Here is a 24,092-nt window from a genome sequence, read left to right as displayed (position 1 = left end):
TAGCATAAAGCGTACAAATCAAAAAATGTACACAAAATCATTTATTTACAGTTTCTTGTTCATACAATTATAGCATATTTCATACAATACACAATTTACACGTAAAAAGAAACGAGAGATTGGCATCACCATGCAATAGTTAAGCGCTGACAGAGAAAATGATCAGGAGTTTGTTTGTGTGATTTTTTTTTTTTTTTTACTGGCGCTCAGGGCGGCTTCCTGGAGCACAGTGCCAAATATACAACTCTTCTTTGTAGACTCCAGAAAGTTTTTTAGAAGGGTTTTTTTTTTTTTTCCCGTGGATGACCTTCTGAATAAATTATGATCTCCTTGAGACCAGCTGGACTGTACAGAAGAGAAAATGGATGAATCTGACACGCTTAAGATACTGTGAAATTTTTGGTGCTTTCTGGTAGATTGAGAGCTTTAGTGAAATGCAGCCGGTTAGCATTACTACTATGCAGCCACTGTAAGACGCAAAGTGAGGTTATTAAGTATTAATCGAAGGCAATTAACTTCACCGGGTTTTGACTGTTACTAAAAACAGTCCATGTTTAGTCAGTCTAAGGGGATAAAACAATAGCATGCTGTTGGGAAACACAGTTATGTGTTCTTTTTGGCTCGGTTTAGATGAGGAGATTCAAACCATGTCTATGAACTACAGTAAGTACCAAGCTCCAGCTATCTTAGCTTAGCTTTAACGTGTAGAAAAAATAAAAACAGCAAGTCTAGTTTTGTTGAAAGGTGACAAACTTTACCTAAAACACATTTTAAGCTCACTGTTGAACTCGTGCAAGTGTAAAAATGACCTTTCCTGCCAGAGGCATTAAGGTTTTTTTTTTTTTTTTTAATCTCTCAGCAGAGACCCTGGCAAGCTGTTTACCCTGTTTCCACTGGCTCTGGCCTCGTTTAATGGACAGAAATAAGAGCGCTGTTGATCTTTTTATCCAACTCTGAGCAAGACAGTGTATAATCTTATTTCCAAAAATGTCAAAGTATTCGTTTTAGGCTGTAAAACAAAAATACATTGAGCTCCTTAAAGCTACATTTGTGATATTAACATTGAATCCCTGTAAAACTGAAACCCTTGCTGCTGCTCCTTTTTTTTGTTGCGGCGTGTTTTATCTGTTGGATTCAGTCTCAAATGCCCTTATTTGATTCTGAAGTCTTTGGAAAGTTTCTTTTCTTGAGGTATTAAACCAGACACTCTGGAGGATCTTTAATCTTCTTTGAAGTTCCCCAGAAGACAAAGCAACTGTTGGGAAAGCCCAGCTTACTTTTCACATGCAAAGCCTTATATAAAGGTTTACTCGGCCTATTACTGTTACCTTGTCCTTCAAACTCCTCTGATAACTTCTCCTCATGAATAAGCCAATTCTCCTGTCAAAGCGTTCTCCTCTGAAAAACCTGCATTCTTCCATGTGCAACCACTTTCGAAGCCCGATACTCAGTAAGTGATGGACTGTGAGGCCAGAGACCACTAATATTTTCCCCTTCCTTTTTCCATTTACCAAACAGTGCCTCAAAATGATTAAATCCATCACTAGATAATCTCGCTCCTCTTTCTCTTGATGTCTTTGGTCTAACATTTCCTTTCCAGTTGCTCTACAGCTGTTGGGCCTCCTCAGCTGACCTCACACACCATTGCATTTTTATGGGACTTATCTCTTCCCACACCTGGATTCAATCATCATCTTTCTTACGGGGTGGATGCTACATCTGCTGCGGGGGGACGTTTGTTTTCATCTGGAGATCTGGACTGTTGAGTTGTGGACGGCCCACAGGCCTGTGATTAGAGACGTCAGTGATCACGGTGAAGGTAACGCGTGTTGTCACCCTTTATTACACAGCTCTGAGTGGTTTTTTTGGGGGGTTTTTTCTGAAGCGCGCTGCTCACGGCGCATAACGGAAGAGATTGTTGTTTTCGAAGTGGGGCCGAGTACGAGTGTAGGGTTACGATATATGGTTTTCATTTAAACATGCAACCTCGTGATGCCACCTCTTGGCACAAATTAAACAATAAATCTGCTGCACATTAGGAATAAAAAATGAAGTCAGGGTTGAATGGATTAAGAGTTAGCTGTACAGTGGACTGGGGGCCATTTTGATGATAAATATGTTGGACCATAATTCCCATGGGTCGAGTATATTCTTGATTGCATAACTTCTTCCATTGTTCCCTGGAGATTAACTTGTTTGGATGTTTGTGAAAGTGAGTTAAACTGTTTTTAATAGTTATCAAGAGACTATGTAATTTATTTTCGAATTAAAACGAGGCTTATGTTTACTTGTCTTCCTCCTCGGCCCTCCTCTCGGATCTGCAAGTGCCCGTTTTGCAGATCAGCAACTGTTGAGCTTTTACCACCAAGTGAAGTTTCTTTTTTATTACCGATAGCGATTAAATAGCTCAGTAGTTTTAGGTCTACATGTCTGAATATCTATCAAGATGAATACTTTAAGAGCTCCTAGATTGTCACACATTCTGCCACAATGACAGGATCTCTGAAAAAAACTCGGCCAGTAAATTCACAAGTGTAAGTTTTTTTAATTATCACTCTCCTGTGTATGAGTCTCACAGTGGGGTTTGTTAATGAAGAGAAGGCTCCGCTGAGATTTCCCACTAACAAGACTGCTCTCTGAAGTTTGAAAAGATTACTGTGGTCTACTAATTCTAAAATCAAATGAGCCATGCAGCAAAGTATGGAAAGGTTAATAAGAGTCTACGTAGTTGAGAGAGCTGAAGAATGATTACACAACAAAGCAGTTAAATTACTTGCTTTAAATCACTGAAAATGGTCTTGTGCAAGATCTCGTACAAACACCTTCACCTTACTACCTGCTACATGTACTGAGGGAGTTTGCTTCATTCTCCAGCAGCACTTTTCATGTGCTGTAATTGTTTGTTACATGCTGATCTTAGTTAAAAGTTAAATTATATACTTATTGCACTTCAAGATACAAAGGCAGCTGACAAACACATAACCCCGACAATTAAAACAGAGTAAGTCAAGACCCTTAATGAGTCTCTGTGAGCGTTTTTTGAGAAAGTGAAATATTTGTGAATAAACAGTACAGTTTTGAGATTGGTGATGCAAATTTGGACTGTGCAGAGGACAAAAGGAAAACATGTCATACCTCACAATGGACTATCCTCATCCTAGACTGCTTCCCACTTGAGAGATCGGTGCTTGTCTTGGCAAAGGCCTCGGTCTTCCACATTTTAAGTAGGTGTGAAAGACGTTTGGCTGAATCACAGTTGGCAATGTGGCATGCTGAAGAAAAACATTAGGAGCATGACTGAAAACATCCTCTGTTCCCCGGGTGGCATGCCTCACCCTCCCTGCACCCAACATGTCTCTTTTGCCTCCCCTTGGTGGAGAGCGTTTCCCAGTTCGTAGAAAAAGGGTTCAGTGTCTGCTGCAGACAACGAGGACCTCAAGTTGGTTTCTTGCTGATCTTGAATGAAGTTCCACGGAAAGGAATGGCCAATTATGAAGTGTTTGGGGCCTGGCGTAGTATTAACAGTTTTTGAAGGTTTGGTTTTCGACTCAAGCATTGAGAGACATCAGCAAAAACACCCACCATGGGTAAAATGGAATGCCACAAATTAGAACTATAAAAGTTACAATCTCAAACGTCAAGTTTGTCTATTCTTACATAAAGTTAGACCAAAGCTGATTTAAAAAATTGCCAGTCACTGCATTACATACAAACAAATGATGCATTTCTTTGAGGAGGGAAGGAAGAAAAATGATATACCGAACCCTTCAAGTAAGTATACGTCTAATGAATATGTTCAATCACACTCATTGATTTTGCTGAATTGCTGTCTGCCTTGGTTTTGTGGTTTCCATAGTGAGGAGGGAGTTCATACTCATCCACAGATGTTCAACTTTTACTCCCTCGACTTGATGCCGTCATTGACTGAAGACCTAGAGATAAAAAGCAAAGATCATTTAAAATGCTGATATAACCATCAATGTATATACAGTTCGAATTACCCTATCTGGGCCTACCTCTTGTTACATCTATTGGCGCCGCTGTATGCGCGTGGACACTCTCCTCCTGGTTGTGGAGCTGACTCTGCGACTCTGGGACCTGCCCTGCTGCTCTGAAGGATAGGCCACCACCTGGGAGGATAATCTCTGCGCCTGCAGACCCTCCGACTCCCTCATGTCCCTCGCCATCTGAGACAAAGTCTGACCAGGGTTGGTCTGCAGACGTTGGAAAAGGCTCTCTCTGTTAATTTTCCTCTCCGGACAGCTGAAGGTTAGAGCCACTCCAGAGTCTGACTTCATCTCCCTTGAGAAACCATCTGAGGTGCCGTCAAAGCAGCGGCCTATAGCAATCTCCTTGGCCACCCTGGGATTCTGGTCTGTGACTGTGTAGATGCCATAGTTGTGTCCCAAAGGATCTACAGGTGCCAGCATGGTGAACGCATGGGACTCGTTATTTTGAGCTACTGGTGGATGTTTGATGAGATACTCGTGCAGGAGACTGTTAGTGTTAATCCTGCGACAGTTCCCCTGAGGAAGCACTGATATGAGCGAGCGGTCCACCTCAGCTTGATCGAACAACATGCCACTGCATTTGAACTCTACGCAGGCTGCTGAGGTGTTGGCCTCTCGCATGTCGCGGGTGCTGCGAATGTCTCTTATGCCATAAAGTTGGCCTTTTGTTTCTCTGTGTGTTCCTCCGAGATTCCTTGACCTGATCATCACTTCCTTCTGTCCTTGGATCTTGACCTTAATGAAGCATGCTCTGAACTCCTGGGGATTGGGCCACCAGGAGAGGTAGTCGCCAGTCCAGGTCGTCAAATCATTCTCCTCAAAGGGAACAACATTGTATTCATACTTGTCCTTTTCCACTCTGAAGAATCTGAAATGATTTGCATCAACAGGAGCATTTTCACAGGCTATTAAATTCTGATACGGATATATTGGCCCATTGGTCTCATCAAGGTTATTTTGGTTGGGCTTTGCCAAGTTGATTCTGAAGGCTGTTTTCTTCAGAGCTGGATCCTCGTGGTCTGAGCGCTGGTAGTCGATTTTATCCAGGTATGGCTGAGACACTCCAATGATGTTTGGATTCATTTTGGGGGAGGAGGGAGCTGCCTCCAGTTCTTCCCCACCCATCATTGCCGTGACATAAGCAGTGTAAGCGTCGGGCCTTTGGGCATCACAGAAAGCAGGTAAACAAGCCCCGTTAGGTCCAGTGATGACGCTATCAAAGCGCCCCCATGCCCTTGGATTGGAGGAATAACCAGGTTTAGGTTCCAAGTTTATCAAGCTAATCACAACACCCTCCAGCTGTTCAGTAGGTAGGAACTTGTCACTCATGTAGGCACGGACTTTGACATAGCAGCGCCTATTTTCAGGCACGTCTAAATTAAAGAGCCTACGTTCTCGGATCTCCATGTTGCCTATGAGGAATGTGCGCTCCTCTCGCTTGCTTCGCCCGTGACCACCAGTAGTTTGCGTGGCGTAGAAGTCACTCTCCTCTTCCCAGACTCCTGTGTCTGGGTTTAAAGACCACAGTTTCATTTTGGGAATGTGCTCTTGCATTTTGACGTGCTGTGTGTCAAGAAGGACTTGAACAGCTCCGGCTCCGAGTACCTCCTTGTTGGTTTCATCTCTGAAGTCCACAGAGAACATGCCGTAGGTCCTCAAAGGAAGCATGTCACCGTCATCGTCCACAAAGTTGAGATCGCCGGGGGCCGCAGCCGCCGTGGTGATATTTCTCGGGTCAATGAATGTGACGCTGGCTTTCACAGTTCCCTCATAGATTTCGCCATTGTCCTTGTGGAAAGAGTTGGGAGGAATAACCAACTGACCAATGGGGTCTTCCCCTTTAATTTCCCCTAGGTTTATAGAGTTAGTCTCTCCTGCATTGATATCAATCGGCGTCTGCTTTCTCATCACCTTTACATCATGGTAGATGGACCCACCTTTCTTATCCAAGATGAACACCTTTGGAGTGTCAAGAAACTTCTGAGTGGGGTCAACAAAATTTACAACCAATCTCTGTGTATCAGGATTAATTTGCAATGTGAAGCCTCCTTGGTATCCGGTGGTGCCCACCCTCTCCTTACCAATATAGATGTGTCCAAAGCGCAGAGGCTCATCGTTGTCAGCTGTGACCACTCTACCACGAACCAGCACAGTCGGCTGCACACACTTCTGGCAGCCGCACTGTGTCACAGCCCGGATAGGGAGGCTGTAGCTCCCACAGTCAATGTTTCGGCTTTCCAAATTCTGGACCCCACAGCAGAATGCAGACCCGTCTCTGCAGCGCATATCAAAATCTAGAGAGCCAGCACATTTGTTGAGAAGGCAGCGGCCTGCGTTGTAGTACTTGGAAACAGTCCCGGGTTGAACACAGTCCATCGGCAGTCTGATGAGGTGCGTCTCCGGGGTGGAATTGCATGCTGGTGTTCCTTTTGCTGTGAATTAGATGACAAATTGTATTATTTACTACTTAATTGTGTTCACATGGCACATTTAGAAGATGCATACATTACATGAAAGTGTGTGGCTGGAGGGACACAGATATATCAAATTTGATATTCGATCAAGCTTGATTGAATTCAAGGGGATTGTGGGGCTCGGCGGAGGTGTGCTCTCTACAGCACTGTAGTTGTACAACTGTTTAATTATACAATTTTCAGATATTCTAATATATGAATGAATAGTACAAGTGTATTTCAAGTGAAGTGGAACTTGCCAATGACAGCTAAAAAAAGGATATTTATGCTTTTCTTTTTTACACACATGGATGCGCTCACACTCATACACACAGGCTCACAATCACATAAATGATTTATCCACGCACATGCACACACACGCACACACACACACATAATGTCTGCATGGCCTGAAAGTACCAGTTGGTGGCCAAGTTGGACGCTGGATTGTGCATGAAAGGGTAATTAGACATGAAGCTGAATGGAACATTTATTTACCAACTGTCCAGATGGGAGTGGGAAAGAAAGAATTATTGTTCACCCAGACATTGGCAGCATAAATAATGTGCATGATATCATGGTTGAGCTTATAGTCAAGTATTCTTGTAAAGCTGCCCATCTTGACGGTGGGTCGATAATTGCATACACAGATTGCTGCGATGTTGTGTATGAAATATCATCACAGTACTGCTGATGGCTTTACCAACAGGCTTTGGAGTTTCCTTCAACAATAAGTTATGTAACTTCCTTTCACCTGTGTGAACTGTGGTTAACACGTTTAATGGGAAATCAAATAAACTTCTGCATGATGTAAACTGTGAGAAGAAAATGTGCTGAGTCGAAGATATTGCATTTTTCATCTTGCCCAGAGGTGCAGCTGTTGTTCTGCACACATACAGCGTCTCCTGCCATAATTACTTTTGGAGTATCAGAGATTCGTCTGCAGCCGGGGAGAAATTGCTTTAGCGGCCTTCCATGAAAACCCTGTTCCTTAATCTGTGTTTATGCTAACAAGCACCTGAAGGACTTAAGCAATGTGTCGTACTCCCACGTGGATGAGGAAGCGCATACTTGTCTGAGAGAGAAAAGAAACAAGATTTATGGACAATCCTGGATTTCACCCCAACACTGGGTGTTTAGGAGAAATTGGGTTTGAGGTTTTACAGTGTCCCGAGCCATCCCTCACAATGAAGAATGCCAGTTTGAAAAGCCGTTACCTCAACCAAAGTAAACATAATAAAAACTCACTGCTCCGAGCACAGCCGGATTGTGCGAGCCCTAATATTTTTATTTTCCTATTTTTTTTTCTCGTAATGTTTTTTTTCCAATGACAGATAGTCTGTTAACTGACTTTCCTCCCGCCTTCAGTTGTAGGACACTGTGGTTTTGTCTGAATCCTCTTAATGCACAGGCATGGCTCACGGGTGACTTAGTTGGAGCTTAGCGCTGACATTCCCCTCGAAGTGTGTATTCAATCTGCGAGGCAGCTGCTCTTTATACAGTAAAATGAAGTGCCGTTGTTTGCTTTTTGTCAGCGGTTTTACTTGAACCTGTGCAGGACTTTGACAACATGCGTCATTGTTGAATGCACTGGGAAAGCAGCCACTCTGAGCTATAATCCCTGTGTGCTGCTTGCTATGATCACAGTACATTACTTTCTCTCCACGCTGATGATGATGAATTACAGTTCATGTTACATCACTGTGCCTTTGACTAGAAGGTATTTTTTTGTGTCTTTTGACTATGAGTATACATTTAGACTAACTGAAAAGAGAACTTTGAAGGATTTAACATTTTACCAACACTTGCATGTGTCTCCAGTCATGTGGTTAATAATGGCCAACAGAACATCTTGAACTATGTGACTGGGAATGTGCAATATTAAGTAACATCTTAAGAAAACTACACTGACATCCATACTACACATACCGATCACAGTGAGGAAGGATGGCGTGGACTTGATGCTGCCTGCAGGGCTGCTGGTTTTGCAGTAGTACTGTCCCGACTGCTCCGGCTTCAGGTCGCGCAGCACAAGGTCCTCTTCATACTTGTACACCTTCCTGTCCAGCAGAGTCCCGTTGTGGTACCTTGAAAAATAGTAACAGAGATAAGAAAATATTATATATATATGCATCCATTTTGATTTAGAAATGTATTCTGAAATTGAGTTGTGATCATTAGAGCTGCGCTAATCAATCGTTTACTACCCCACTGAGGCCATTCGTTCGTTTGTATGTCTGTTGGTTGGTTGGTTGGTTTGTCAGGAGTACAACCAGAACAGACCTCAATGACTTTTGGTGTAGATCCAGATAAAGTGACAGATCCAGGTTTTTTTTTGCCTTATTTAGGTGGCTGGTGTCTATGAGTGAGTTCAAAAGGGCGGAGGCAGGTGCTCTACAGAGTGCCAGTCTAGTATTGTGAATGGTTCAGAATACTATACGGAATGTGAAAGGGGTTTCTTTAGGGTGTAACAATCCATCCATCAGGATCTATAAATCAGTTCATTGACCACTGATCCACTGTATAATTGATGCAAAATGAAAACACTGATAGATTTCATCAGCTTTAAGATGCACCTTTTTGAATATCTTGTGGCGTGTCTGTGCCACAGTTTCTGTCCAAGTGCACCTCCTTCCTTAACTTCTAAAAGAGCTAGCGCCAGGCAGGTGATGGTAGGCAGCCAAGAAAAGCCTTTTAGAAAAATAAATCAGTGTGGAAATATTTGGGATTTTGGTGGGTCAACAAACCAAAAAGGCATCTAATTTAGCAGTATGCTAATCTGCTCTCGGTACACCAACATTAGTTATTTGGCACCATGCATGCAGGCTGAAATACAACTTCGGTATTCTGTCAGGAGACGCAGTGACTTAAACCAGAGATGAGCAGGAAAAGTTTAAATAATACATGTCATTTGTTAAGCTATGAGTAGAAGGTAATTTATGCTATGTAAAATGCTGTTGTTTTAAGTTAATAATAGTGACTAGAAAAAAACTATTATTTTGTGTCCTTAACATTTAATACTGAGCCAAATGGATGTGAATTTAAAGTAAACTGTACTGCACTTAACTGGTTACAACTACTTAAGTGGTTTTTTTTTTCTTTTATGACCAAAAGCAAGAAAAAAAGAGGTGACGGCTTCTTCTTCTTCTGAAACTTAATCCAATCGATGTCGTATCGTGGCAGCCTTTGTGATCATTGTCCAAAGAATCAACATACTATCGTGGTGTAATATCATTCGATACGATACATGATACTGATGAACACCTCGAGATGCCTGATTGACCCACTGAAATCTATCACCCTACTCTGCAGTTCATTCTTTTGTTTTTCCAGCCTGCATTATCACAGCTTTGATTCACTGTCACCGCTCTCATCGGCGTTGACATTTAGTAGAGACCCAAGTGGTGCTACAAGTAATTGATGGTTGCTGCTTTAACAGAGAAAAGAGAAACATATGCTTCCATAAGTATCTTACATCAATAAAATTAGATTTTTTTCTTGGAACAGATGTAAAAGTAATCACTCCGATGCAATCTCCTTCTTTGTGCTTTTTCGTGATTAATAATGTTCCAGCGCTAGTATTCATCTCACCAGTAGTATTTGTCAGGCGCTGGTGATCCCGTTGCCTTGCAGCACAGCAGCACCCTTCCTCCCTCATAACGCACTTTGTCCTCCGGGTGCTTCACGATGTACGGCTTTTCTGGGGGAAATAGAAAGGAGCAATCTCTCAAGGCTGTTTTCTGTGAATGCTGCTGCAGATATTGAGGCCTCATAAAAACTCAGTCACTTCATTCTCACATTGGTCTCTGCGCTTATGAAAAATGATTGCTGAGGGAATAACTCGTTGAAAAGCAGCACAGGCTTTATTTTTATTTGGTCTCCATGCAACGAAGTAAGTAAGTGCTCCAGACAACGTGAAGTCTCACAATAGACCAGACTGTTTATGTTGTAGTCTTGTCAATTTCCTGTTTTCTACAGTCTGAGTATATGATTGGAGGATTTACTGGCTCTGTGGAGCACTAATAATGAGAATCAGGAAACTCATGAAAATACCTCTTCTAAGAAATAGCCAACAAAATCTTGAATTGATACTTAAGTATACCATTAACATGCTTTGTGTTTGGTTCGATCAGAAGAAAGAAAATTCTTGTTGAGGTGTTCTTATTTTTTATTTATAATCTTCTTTATCAGGACTCACCAGCTGATTTGAGGACAGCCTGTACCCACGACAGCCCTGTGGTGTTACTGGAAGTGGGCACAGTGATCGGGGCGTACTTCTCCTTCCTGATGGAGATCAAGGTCGAGCTGGAGGAGCAGACTCCTTTGAGGCCAAACTGACCCTTGGCGTCCGTCCGAGCACGGATCGCCTTGGGCTGGCCGGCCAGAGCCACCAAGGCCCCTGCCACAGGGACGCCGGTCACAGTGTGGACTTCTCCGCGCAACACGTGGTTGTCGCACACACACAGGCTGCAGTCCTCACTGGGACGGCCTTCGGTGCACACGCGCTGACATTTGGCTGACGGTAGACAGACACAAAGACGTTAGCACAGACTGATCAAAACAAAGATATGACATCATTTATAGCATATTCTCAGCGTACCTGGGCACGGACTCTTCCCGCACTTCTGAATTTCAACAGGCCGTCCAGTACACTGAATTGTCACCGAGGTCCGCACACAGGTCCTCCTCCTGATCCTGCGACCTCCACCACAGGTCACAGAACACGTCCCCCACCGACCCCACGGACTCCACTTGGCTGACAACGCAAAGAGAGAGAGAGAGAGACAGGTGGTGATGTGAGGGTGGAGTGGCATTGCTTATTTTCTGTTAAATTGGTGTTCAATGACATCATTAACTCATTAAGTCATTCAAACTTTATAATGGGAGTTGTTCACTCTCTCCTACACGGGCACCCTGTTATGCACTTATACAGTGGGCATGAAAAGATGCCTAATTACAAGTAGCTCAATCAGGAGCACTTCAGCTAATGGTTACATAAGTCTGTTCAGCAGCAGCTCTGCACTGGAGGGTGCTGCTTGAAATGTCACAGCAGAAAATAGATCAGAATCAAAACCAGACTTTCAGTGTATGTAACAATGGTATTACATGAACAGGGGCAGCATTGATCACTATGACGGTAGAAGAATCAATTGCCAGCATTTTTCAACATTTTTATAGAGACTGTGATAATATTGTGAATGTGTTGGGCTGCGTTGATTTTTGCGTGAAAATCTATACAGGAAAATTGGATTCCAGTTTAATATTATCCTCAAATTTCATACAAGGCTCCCAATTCAACCTTTAGAAGGGAGGTCAGGGTTTAGGGTCAGGCACCGAGCAGCGACCTGGAAACTGGAATACATTACAATCACTTTGATTCAACTGACATCTTTTGGTTGGTGTTCATTGACTACTGTTTGTAGGCTTGTTCATATACCTTTTTTGACCACCATCACCATTCAAATGCACTTGGTACATATATGACTGATCGTGTCACCGTTCATATCACTGTGACATCCAGCATTGATTCTTCAGTTCAGTAGTACGTTCTGAGATGTTCTCATCAATTTGGCACAAAACTCAGCTTCACTCAGCAGCCAAAATCAGAAGTCATCACTTTAGTTTCTGTGACATGTTTCTGTTGCTTTCACTGTCTTTCAGTGGGCTTTAAACGTTGCGTAAAGTTATTTGCTGACACAGATTCTCAGGGATGGGCAGAGGCTTTACAGCTGCTGTAAGTGTCGTTGTTTTAGCCACATCATTGTATAACTTACTGGTAATTTTTGTAAGTATCACCTGTACATAGAGGGGTAGAGCACTCCCTCCTTTCTGAATGGTGACCCTGGCACGCTGGCACCAACAGGAGAGGCATGGGCTGGGTGTTGACACATTTCCTCTGGCGGACCTGGATGCCTACGTCGTCACAGACCGTGGCTGAGCAGGGACCCCATTCGCTCCAGTCGGTCCAGTAGCTCTGCACTAAACACACATTGAAGAACAGAGTGCGACATCCTGAGCAACGCTGGCATTACATTCAAGGACAGGAAATCACAACATGGCATAATTTATGATGACTGATTCCACCCTGTAGCCAGTGCTACATGCATGCATGGCTGAATGTTCGTATCTGCGAAGTGACAGTGCGCGCAGCTACCTGGGGGACACTGAAAGCGGACGTGATAGTTGGAGCAGATGCGACCGTGGGGCTGTTCCTTGTTGATGCACCAGAAGCCTTTCTCCAGACTGGAGTGGACCACTTCCCCAGTGTCCGCCGCCGCGACCCAGTCTGTCGTGCGAGCCTCCATGGCCATTGGCCGCGCGCAGACTCTCTCCCTGTAGTAGAAACGTATCGCCTCCAGGCGCTCGTAGTCTCCATTCCCTCCAGGATGGTCGATGTTGAACCAAGACGTCCACTCTGTCACGCCTGGAGGCACACGGAAGGGAAAACCAAAAGAATGGAGGGTCAGAATGGAGAAAAAAATAAAAAGTCAGTAAGAAAGAAAACAATTCAACTCAGGATCCAGGGGTAAGAGGGAGGGGGAGTGAGGCTGGTTTTACATGGACGGGAGACAGGGGTCAGAACCAAGAAAAAGCACAAGCAGGAAATCAGCACAGATGGGTTACGAACTTTAAGAGGAGGTCTGCTACTACAATTTGAAGCTGACTTCATACACCCCAAGGGAGCGTCGCACTGTCCAGGTTCTTTCCAGCCCCCCTGGCTTGACTGATGAGACGTATTGTCTAGTTTTTTTAGTCTGCTGCATGTTCTGAAACATGAGTGTTTCCTCAGGAGGAATATGAGTAAAAACTAAAGAATCTGATTATATCGTTTTGATAACAAATTGATGCAGTAGTCTATTAGATAAAGTTATTTGGTGGACTACACTGAGGTGATGGGAAGGACATGCTGCAGACAACAACCTGCGTACAGGCTGGTTCAATTGAAAAGGGATGTTAAGTCATAAAAATCTCTGAGCACTTAACTCTCATTTCCTTTGTCCCAGTGATGTGGTAAAATCTCAAACTGAGTGAGGTAAAAACATAGAAATAAGAACATATGTCAGCCATGTGTCTCTGATACGGGGAGGTCTCAGAAATGCTTCTGGTTTGTGAACCAGGAAGTTGGCATCCTCTGTGTACCAAACAGCATGCCACCATTCACATGGGGTTACAAGACAACAACTCCTGCTGGGTGTTTTGAAGGACACCTGGGGACATTTCCGGCCGTTTTGAGGTGTCAAAACTGGCTGAACATTTTTCCAGCCATTTTTGTGGCGACTAAAACGGCTTTTCTTCACAGTAAGTCTGATCATGTCCGTCCGTGATTGTGGCGACAAAAGCAGGTATTTTTTTAAGCCAACCCGTGAAAAATAGAAAAATTGAGTTTCAACTTATTTTTGGCAGAAATTTATGGAAAACATTTATTCTGGTGATTGGGTTGCTTTAACTGTCTTAACATCTGTCTTTTCTTATTTTGTTAGTTTTAAATAAACTATATCGATCGTGTTTTATGTATTGATCTGATTAGGTCTGTTGTCAATAACTGTTCGAATTATAGTGATGTAGTGTGATTCCACAGCGAGCAACAACAGCAACCACAGATCAACAAGTACATCAAATCAACAGTTTTATTTGTTTTCAACAACAAAGACACATAAATGACATGAGACACGAAGGTTCCCAATACATATCAGCTGTGACTGTCACTGCTGATGATATAGACAGATTGAGTACCTGTTGTCTGTGTGTCCGTGAAGGTGTTGAGGGCCACTCTCCGGCTCCTGTCCAGCTGACTCCTGGTCCTCACAGATCCTGTAAACAGGCAGAGAAACATCTCAGTATAAAGCAACAGGCACATAAACTCAATCCTCCAGCTTATACATTTTAATTCCACGTGTTTCCCTCCATATCCCCCCAGAAACCAATGTGGTTTATTAGCCTTAATCATGCCAGTGTTATTTTCTGCAGCACAAAAATTGGAACACAAGGTCTCTTATGTTCTGAGTTACATCTCTCAGCGACTTATTTCAATATTTGTATTCACACACACACGCAGTGATGTAGTCGACGGTATGAAGGTTCCTCTAATTACTCACCGTCCCTCTGCCCTTTACTTTATATTGGCTCCATTTTTTCACTGTTTTCACTCTAGTTAAAGGCCCTCTGTCCTGTTTATGTGCTGAAACGACGAATGGGGAGAAAACTGCAAGAGATTGTTCGATCCTTTCTCTCTTCTCCTGCAAGCTTTCATTTGAATTTTATCTGCTTCCATCCCCTCCCTCTGCGCCTCGCCTCCTCTTTTAAAGTTTCTCACTGCTGATCCTCCTGCTTCACCGTCCTCATCAAGCCATCGGAACATCCTCCTACATTCATCATCTCCCCCCGTGCTCTTCGTCATTACATCTTCTCATCCTTTCAGTTTACTGCTCCCCGTCCTCCTCTGCTTGTCCTCCTCCAGGTCCTCCCTTCTGCTCTTGATCCATCAACAGGCAGCCATTGTTGAGGATGCTAATCAAGCTCCAGCTGCGACAAATTATTGCATGTGGAGTCATCTGTTAACCGGCGGCCAGAAAAACTTTACTTGCTCCATCACCTCTCACAGAGCACACACACACATACACACACACACACACATACTTCAGCAATTTGTTGTCAATCTCTTTTTGATCCTAATGATGTATGATTGTAATGTACACACATACAGCATGCCTGTATCACTGAGTCATTCTTTCGCCTTCGCCGTTTCTCATGCATGTGCAGCGCAACTGTGAGGATACGATGAAAGCGAACGGTGCCTTATTAGAAAGAGGGAGACATTCAAGTTGGCATTCATCGCAGATTTCGGCTGTTTGATGTAATAAACATGCACCGTGGCATGTTTCCCGTCCTCGTGCTTTCAGGCACAAAGAATCATTTTCCTACGGTAACTAATTTTTTGCTGTTTTCAAAAACGTCAGTTGTTTGCTTGACATTTCATCTCCCGCCTTTCGCTCGGGCCGCGGGGAAAAAATAAATGTCGAGGTCTGTGACTGAAACAAAAAGTAGCTTATGCAACTTTCAAGGAGTGTGTGTTTGTCTCTTGTGTGTGTGTGAGAGAGAGAGAGAGTTAAAGAGAGAGAGAGTAATATGTGCAAGCACTTAGCGCTTTCGGAGACACTGCTGAGTTTACGAGCAGAGACTCCCAGCACAGGGGCCAGTATCGATCCCAGTCCCCACTGGTTTTATGGCTCACTTCGAGTCTTTATTGTCATGCCAGCACATTTCTTTTCACACCCTTAACATTTTTTTTTTTGATAGACCTAGCATAGAAGGATTGTAGCTCAACAGAACAAAGATCTACTGTCCAGATATGTATTACATAAGCTTTAGGGCAACTTAGGCACTCGGCTGACCGTCATGGTTGTTGTGTTTTTATGCCCCTGGCTTTAAAAAAAAAAAACATTGATAGGTTTCCATATCAGCTTTGTCTCTCTGATACAGTGGAATCGCTGGATAAATAGAAGCAAATGCTTTCCCTCTGATCTGCTGGGCAGATGTGGTTCTTCGTGCAGGTTTACTTTAGTAAATCAAATCAAATCGTTTTTCCACACTGCTCCTTTTGTCTCCTGAATCATGTTGTCTGCCCTGATTAAATTATAAAAACAATTAAAACACAGCTCTTCTGCCACTGGACAGAACATCTCCATCTCTCGCATGTGGATTCACTCTGAGAAGTTGAGAAAAAAAAAAAAAGATGCTGAGGGGACACAAACAACCCTTTTGTACTACTTAATTAACCCTGACTTCCAATCTTGGGGCTAATTAATTACCCTCCTCACTCCATTGCATCCATTCATTTCCAAGGAATTCTAAAGCAGTTTTCCCGCTCTGGTTACGTAACGTTTCTCCACCGCTCAGAACCAAAACAAAGGGAATTCACAGCTGAACCGCTTTTGCTCCCGATGATCAGTTCAAGATGCGTGATAATGAAAAGCGAAATAGCAAAACGATTCTCCGAGTTTTATGAGGTGACTAATGGTTTTAGAAAAGTTAAAAGAGGAAACCCAGATTAGCTCCGGCAGAATTAAGGCAAACGTCGGGGTAGTGACCTCAGTTATGGCAGGTATGAACTGGCCGGCTTCCCGCGGTGGACTCACAGAGCTCATTGTGCTTCTGAGTGGCATGTTAACACTTTCGGATTTTTTTTTTTTTTTGAAAAGCCGGGAGGTTTTATTGGGGCACTGCTTCATGTGGCTGGTATGTGAGGGAATTTACCTCATCGAGAGGCAAGTAAGACACGTTTTTCAAGCCAGATGGAGCAAGGTTAGAACTTATTATTTCCTCTTTGCTGCTAAAATAAAAAGCCAAGTGCTCTGCTGGTACAGTGTATCCTGTTTATCTTTGATCAAGTGGTCCGTGTGCCTCGCTCACATAAATCTCTTCACAGTCCTGACTTTTCAAGGCTAATGTTGTAGAACCAACAATCAGAATGAGTGTTTCAAGACAAAGGGTGTTCACCTGGTCACCACTACATGCTGCTAAATTGTGAACACAGGACCTCTGAACAAAGCATTGTAGATCCTGAAATGTATTTGTTGTTCTTTATTGATTTGATCTGTTTTGGAAGGAGCAAAGATGTCATGCATGCTGTGGGGCCATCAGATGAAATAACGCCTCCATGTGTCGGTCTAGTGGGCATGGACATCAGTGTATTTTCACATTTGAATTTGAAAGAGTTAAATATCTACTTTGTTAAGATAAGGGGGGCTTCATTATTATGGTTACAAAATAAACGCAAGGTAAAGGGTTATGGAATGATTGTGGTCAAAACTACGTATCTACCAGTTTGAAATGGGAAATTGGACTGTTGCCATGGCTCTTGGTCTCAGTTTAGTTGCTTCCTGTTTTATTTTGTAGGTTAATCCTTCTGGGTCATGTTGTATTCAACACTTACTTGAAAAATGTCTATTTTCCACAATGTTCTCGACTTTTAGCTGTGGTCCCACTCACTCCTAGTTTTCTTGGGTTACCTTTTAGACTTTGGACTTTCTTGGATTACCCCTGTTTGGATTATTCTTTATTTACTTTACAAAATAACACAGCAACTGTAAGATACTGCGTTAAAGTCTCACATATTATTGACCCATCCATCCATCCTGACCTTTCTAAGGCTCTAACAACTTCCTTATTTGCTCTCATCATATCTACCACTAGGAGGCTGTGTTACTTGAATGCAAACCTGCCCATTCTTACTTCCAATACATCAAATACAGCAGTCTGGTTATTGACCCAACACTTCAAACTATGACACCATAGGTACCCCTCTACTGGGTAGTAGAGGCAGGGGATTCAAAACTGTGTGTGAGGTCATGTTGCTGGATAAGCTTAACACAGTTATACTCACTTTGATCTCCAGGCAGCTGTAAATTCCACTCCATCTCCAAGGAACCAGCCACTGTCAGTAATTACCAGTCATTAAACAGGCTGCTGATCCTGATAATACTCCTGGCTGTGTGCTAAAACATGTGCCAATCAGCTTACTGACGTTTTTACTAACACTTTCAACGTCTCTCTCTTGCAGGAGACTTCCCACCTACCTTGAAACAGCCACCGTCGATAAAGTATGCCTTAACAACTACCGTCCTGTGGCTCATTCCCCAATCCTGATGACACGTTTTGAGAAACTGGTTCTGCAGTACATCAAGACAACGTCGCTGCCAGGCTCAACAGTATGTAGTCAGAACCAATAGATCCACAGAAGGTGCCATATCCACTGCCCTCCACTCAGTCTCCACATAACTCAAAAATAACAACAGCCAAATCAGGATGCTGTTTGTTGACTTCAGCTCAGCATTCAATAGACTCCCAAACCCATTTACCTTTATCTTTAACAGTGAGAACCGTCCATGTCAGGGGGAGGCTGGGTTGGTTAGAAGAGTCAAACACAGGACTTTAACGCAGGAGAGTTGTGTCGGGTGTTCCCTCGTTTAACCAAAAGCCAATGTTGACTTGTTTAAACTTACATTATGTAACAAACCCAATTGATTTAATCCAAGCCATGATATTTTCAAATTACATCCATTTTAATGACATCATTTACTATAATTATTGTTGCTCAGGTGCAAAAACTGACACATGGAGGGGTAAGTCATCGGGTAGTGAGTTGGGAGTGGCAGCATGTTGATGCAAATGTGTGCTGTTTTGGGGCAGGCGCTTCTTTTTTTTTTTGCAGCTAGTGTAGTGGAATGCATATAAGGATGTATCACTTTTCTCTTGCAGTTTCACCTTTGACATGAACCCCGCCATGTGACAGTTATTATAAACCTCCACCAGCCTCACCGTGACCCTCATAAAACACGGACAAGGTAAGAAGATACACCATAATGGCACCAATATATTAGAAGGAGACCTGCATCTGTGGGCTGGTTAGTATCCGCTTCCATATATAGCCACATGCCAAGCACCTGAATGCCAGTAACATATCTGAAACATAGCTACTGGCTTGCTTCCTACCCCACACTGCACTCATTGTCATCTCTACCCCTCGGCTGCTATTCTTATTTTAGAGGACTATCTTTGGATTTAACGATTTACGTCACCGTGGTTCATTCTGAAATACGGCCTGGCTACACAAAGGCAAATCCTCTATTAATAATCACCAGTGCCTTTATTTTCACAGGCCGGCCTCTCTCTGCTTCACTCTCTGAGTGGGAGTATTCTGCCTTCGCCAGAATCTAATAAAAATGCTGCTGAAGAGAAGAAGAGGGATGAAAAACGCAGGGCTTTATGAAGTTGCACCCAGAATGGTTTCAGTCAGATTAGAGAGGTACGGTCGAGCCAGATGTATGTTGGCAGCGGGACAAGGCTTAAATAGAAGGTCTGGATTCTGTTTACAATATTCCAGATCCTTACAAGAGGGAGAGGAGGCGAAAACAACACCCACCCTGCCCACGTTATGTAACCCATTGGACAAAATAAAGCTTGCTCAGAGAATAAGGCTGTGCAGTTCTTGCCCTTTTTGAAATGATGGTATTTCACGTATGAATTGGATGATGTGAGTGTGTGTGGGGCCCGTGTGTGTGATGATCTGTTTGCCATGTCATATGGAAGCTGTTTATGTGTTTGGCCTGCTTTCTTTGCCGAGGTGTGTGCGGTTGCAAAGGAGTCTGCTTTTTCTCTCCACGTCCATCTCCATCGATGTCCCTTATTGTCAAAAAAATTCAAGTCTGATTCCTGAAACATCTGGAGCTCATTAAAAATCCACATTCCCCCCCACCCCGACATAAACTAATGATGCGAATCAACCAAATGATTTAAGAATTTGCAGAGGCACAACAAAGGCTTTGTGTTCCTCGGTTATTTTCTCCTTCATGCTATTAGAAACACAGTCGAATTTCCGCATATCTTGAAGTCCTCGCTCGGACCTCTGCACCTGTGCACAGGTACCAAGCCAGGATCAGACTGGAAGCAGCTGATTAGTCCTGCAATGAACAAAATCTTGGCCCAGCGAGAAAAAGTAAGATGCGTTATGGCTCGGAGGTTGTCATTAATGGGAATTTGCGCCTTGTCTTTTGATCCATTGTAATCCCTGCCTCGGTCATTAGAGTCAGCTGGCCAGACAGCTCTGTGTTTGGAGCAGACAGTGGTCAACATCTGGAGAACTAGCCCCAGTGTCTGACTCACAACGGCCCTCCAGCTACTCCAACACACACACACACACACACACGCACACACACACACACACCATCTGACTTTGACATTTTATGCAAGACGGCAAGCGATGGAAGAAAAAGGCTGGAAGTCCTTGAGTTCGGATATAGAAGGTCAGTTACAGTGAGTTACAGAAGGCTTGGAACCGGTAATGCCACGCTGTTCCCCACTGAGTTACAGTGGGCATTCGGCAACAGCTGCCGCCTTCAAATAGGAAAACAGCTCGTAAATCTGTAAAGCCCTAAGGTGTGTGGAGAGAGTGACAGGGACCGAGGCGAGGAGAGAGCGTTTGATGGAGTGGAGCAGAGAGAATATGGGTGGAGAGAAGGCAAAGGAGGGGACGTGATGGAGTGAGGGCGAGGCAGAAAAAGGGAACTACCTGAGGGAGACACATTCGAAATGAAAGACGACTGGACGGATGGAGACGTACGGTCGTTGTGAGGGCAGCGGGGGGGGGGCGCCGAGACGACCGTTAAAATGTAAAAAGGAAAGAGTGACATGCTGGCCAAAGCGAAGGGGGGAAAAAGAGGACGGTAAAGTCATTTTACCTGTGCTCTTTATCCCTCCTTTTTATTCCATTCCCTCACTGAGCCAAGCACAAACCCAACAGGTGGGAAAGTGGGTCACTCGCTTTGTGATTATTGCCTCTTGTTTCCAAGGTGACTGGGTTTATATCTTTAGGGAACGCGGGTGAAACGAGGACAAAAAGAAAAAAAAACAAAAAAAAACCTCACCACCTCACAGCAACACACGGATGTGCTGCTCGAAGCGTGAAACTTTACAATCCGTTTTAAGGTCGCCATTTTATACATTTACCTCCTCTCCTACCTCGATATACTCATCAGTTAATGGCACGCAGCCTCCGCAGAGACATTTACGACTCCGAGGCCTCCCGGTCCAGCAAGATATGGAGACTATTAAGGTGTACTTACAGTCGCTTGCTTTTATGAGCTGCCAGCTTCCTTTAATGGGGACCAGCTGTAAGGCGGACAGGAAAGTGACAGCTTTGGAAAGAAAGAAAAAAGTGCTGCTACTGGTGCCATTCAGGAAGAGAGGCGAGCTTTCAGGAGGATGATAAGAGCGAAATACTGAGGCGGGAAAAAAAGTCGTAATCTGGAACAGGCAGGAACTTTTTGTCAGAGTTCCCCTCATCATCAGAGCTGATTAAATCCAACTGCAGGGCCAGAATGAAGAGTTTTCACTGTTTGACCTCTTCCTCCTCCTCCCCCTCCTCCTCCCCTTAACCTCCACCTCTTTCACCACCTGAGGCTGATTAGCCTGGTGGTGAAACGTGCCGTTGACTTAACATGAGAGATTAAGAGCTACTGCGGTGGTCTATGAAATAACACGAACACATACACACATATATATCCACTCTTATCATATGAGCTCACCACCAGTTGCTCTGACATCCTCAGGGAAATGCCGTCAATATGGAAAACTCTAGTTGCAGCGCTCATGCGTGGGTGTTCATACACCGGCCCTTTGCTCTTACAGTGTGTGATTACTAAAAAAAAAATCATTTTAAATGTTGGCTGTCATTTTGTTGGAAACTCTACAGTTTACAGTCATTTCCTGGTACTCTGGCATCCACCTTTTTTTGGAAAACAGCAATAACAACAGCTGCATTTTCAGTCTCACTTACCTTGGCCCAAAGCCAGGGAAGCCAGGAAAGACAGCAGGAGTGCCACCTTATTTAATCCCAACATGGTACCACACCTTCAGGTACTGCTGATCTGTATTTTGTCTTTTTTTCCCTCGGATCCTCTAAAGACTTAAGATTGAGAGGGAAAAAAGTGGACTCTTCGGCGTGAAGACGCAGCTGCTTCAGGTTGTCAGGTGTGAGTGATGCTGCCGGTCGAGCCGCAGCTCTTTCTCATGTGAGTTGAGTTGCTGAGCTGGAGACAGGAGCTTTTTAAAAGAAGGGGGCATCGGGAGTGCAACACCGATCCAGCCCCTCTCTGCTCACCATTGGCCAGTGAGATGTAACATCTGGGTCCCCCATATCATCTTCCAAAAAAAGGTGAGGGTACGGTGGGGGTAGAGAGAGGGAGGGAGAGAGTCAGAGGAGGAGAGAGGGAGAGAGGGAGGGAGGGAGGGACAGCATGCTGAAAATAAAAAAGGTGTTTTCCTGTTCGTCCAGGCAGGAGCTCATGAGTTTTGACTTCTTTGCAAGGATATTTTCATATTTCCTTGATTTGTAATCTTCTTTAACTCCTGTAACATGTTCTTTATCCACAGAGCAGGTGTGTGTGAGTGTGTGTGTGTGCACAGAAACAGAGCCTGAGGTGACCCGTTTCATTTTCATTTCTTATTAGATTTTATGCTCTGCGGCTTTTCTTTTTGTAACATTTAAAAATGTAGGAATCTGGTTTATAACATCTTGTCACTGACGGCGCTTTTTACTTCTGTATCTCTTTATTCAGTGCCGAAAAAGGGAAGCGGTTCTGGTCGTCTGCTGTAAAATGTCATGTCCTCGCTCTTTTAATCTGTCCCTGCACCAGACACAGGACAGTGCCAGATGCTGCTCTGCCTCTCCCTCAACTTCTGGTTCAGTTTTGTAACTTTTTTAACAGTCGCTGATTGCGGGGCGACACGCTGCCAAAGAGTGGAAGTGGCGTCATATGGCATGCCATTCAGGAAAAACTCCTCAGAATGCAGACACGAGACATGCTTATGAGGTGCAATGTACTCATTTACTGCATGTCAATTGTTGCAATTTAGCAGCGATGCTTGTAAAATAATTCATGGAAATTAAAAAACGTTCTTTTAACTCTTTTAAAATTTCCCCCTTGCTGGAACATAAAAAGGTGTTTACAACAACTTTTGGAGCATAAATGCATTTCTTGAAAAAGACGTCTATGTACATAAATTTACATGAAAGTCACACAGTGGAAGACTTTCTCCAGATGGATGAAAGGTTGAGGGGTGAGGATGGAATTAAATCCTGTATTTCATCCTGATGTACCTAAATACAGTTTTGAAGTACTTTACTTAGGTAAATCCATTTAATTTTTTTATCTTATTGTTTATTTTTATTCTATTTTTTGTTTCTTTTTTCATTTTATTATTTATTTATTTTTGTATTTTAAAAAATATAAATGTTCATTGTTGTTTTTGCTACTCCACTATATTTCAGAGATAAATAGTGCAAGTTTTTAACCAATGTATGTATCTGACAACCTTGTAAGATTTTACATACAGTGAACAAAGCCCTGTGACCCATGAACAATACAAACAAACAAAAATGTTATGTTGTCTTGTTTGCAGTTCAACTGTTCGAGGCCCAGAGAGGTAAAATTTTCCATTATTTCACAAAATACAAAGATCAGTAAAAAGTCCTTATACAGATAAAAGTTTTCATTGCAGCACTTCTTTTCTCCACTTCAAGCTGCTACAACAGTAAAACACTATGTACCCATTTTGTGTGTCAGTATTAACAATCATATGTCAATATGATATAACACAGCGGATATTTTACAGCAGAAACCTACTTTTACTATTCACACTTTAACAGCAATTCACGGGTAAAACTTCTGTCCTCTGCAGGTTTTAAAATTGATGATTTTTACTTGTAATTGAATCATGAATTGTTGCACGAGTACTTTTACTAATGTAGAGATTATTTTTCCGTCACTGCCCACATTCAACACCTCAACCTCAACAAACATGAAGTTGCAACATAGAGTAATGTTCGGTATTAACTTATTGCTGGTTCAACAGAAACGTACTTTTAGAACATTTATTCTTTAACACTGGTAATTATCACTGAGACAGACAGAGATGAAACTCTTTTGGTCTATTTGAGAAAAGGTGCTGTTGAGCTTTTTCACGTTATGATTGATCTTCTGCTGCTCTGTTTCTAACTCTTTCGACTGCATTTCTTCTCCATGTTTGACTATCTCTCACTGGATATTACTACAAGGGCCGCTGTCAGTTG

General features: G+C 43.2%; 1 protein-coding gene and 1 long non-coding RNA gene across 2 annotated transcripts; one reads left to right on the top strand and one right to left on the bottom strand.

The window, feature by feature from the left end:
* Window positions 1-40: 40 nt before the first annotated feature.
* Window positions 41-21,861, bottom strand: cilp2 (cartilage intermediate layer protein 2). Its single transcript, XM_037113536.1, has 10 exons — window positions 21,798-21,861; window positions 14,198-14,275; window positions 12,618-12,887; window positions 12,260-12,442; window positions 11,064-11,219; window positions 10,662-10,979; window positions 10,055-10,163; window positions 8,393-8,550; window positions 4,017-6,442; window positions 41-3,932 (listed from the first exon to the last, which is right to left on the bottom strand). The coding sequence occupies exons 1-9, from the start codon at window positions 21,859-21,861 to the stop codon at window positions 4,029-4,031; spliced, it is 3,750 nt and encodes a 1,249-aa protein (XP_036969431.1). The 3' UTR covers window positions 41-3,932; window positions 4,017-4,028.
* LOC119028044 lies at window positions 17,956-19,389 on the top strand. The gene is made up of 3 exons (XR_005077555.1): window positions 17,956-18,171; window positions 18,722-18,807; window positions 19,122-19,389. It is a non-coding gene; the product is annotated as an uncharacterized LOC119028044 (long non-coding RNA).
* Window positions 21,862-24,092: the final 2,231 nt, after the last annotated feature.

The sequence above is a fragment of the Acanthopagrus latus genome, chromosome 11 (genome assembly GCF_904848185.1).
Source record: "Acanthopagrus latus isolate v.2019 chromosome 11, fAcaLat1.1, whole genome shotgun sequence".
Lineage (NCBI taxonomy): Eukaryota > Metazoa > Chordata > Actinopteri > Spariformes > Sparidae > Acanthopagrus > Acanthopagrus latus.
This window is presented reverse-complemented; position numbering and strand designations above follow the sequence as displayed.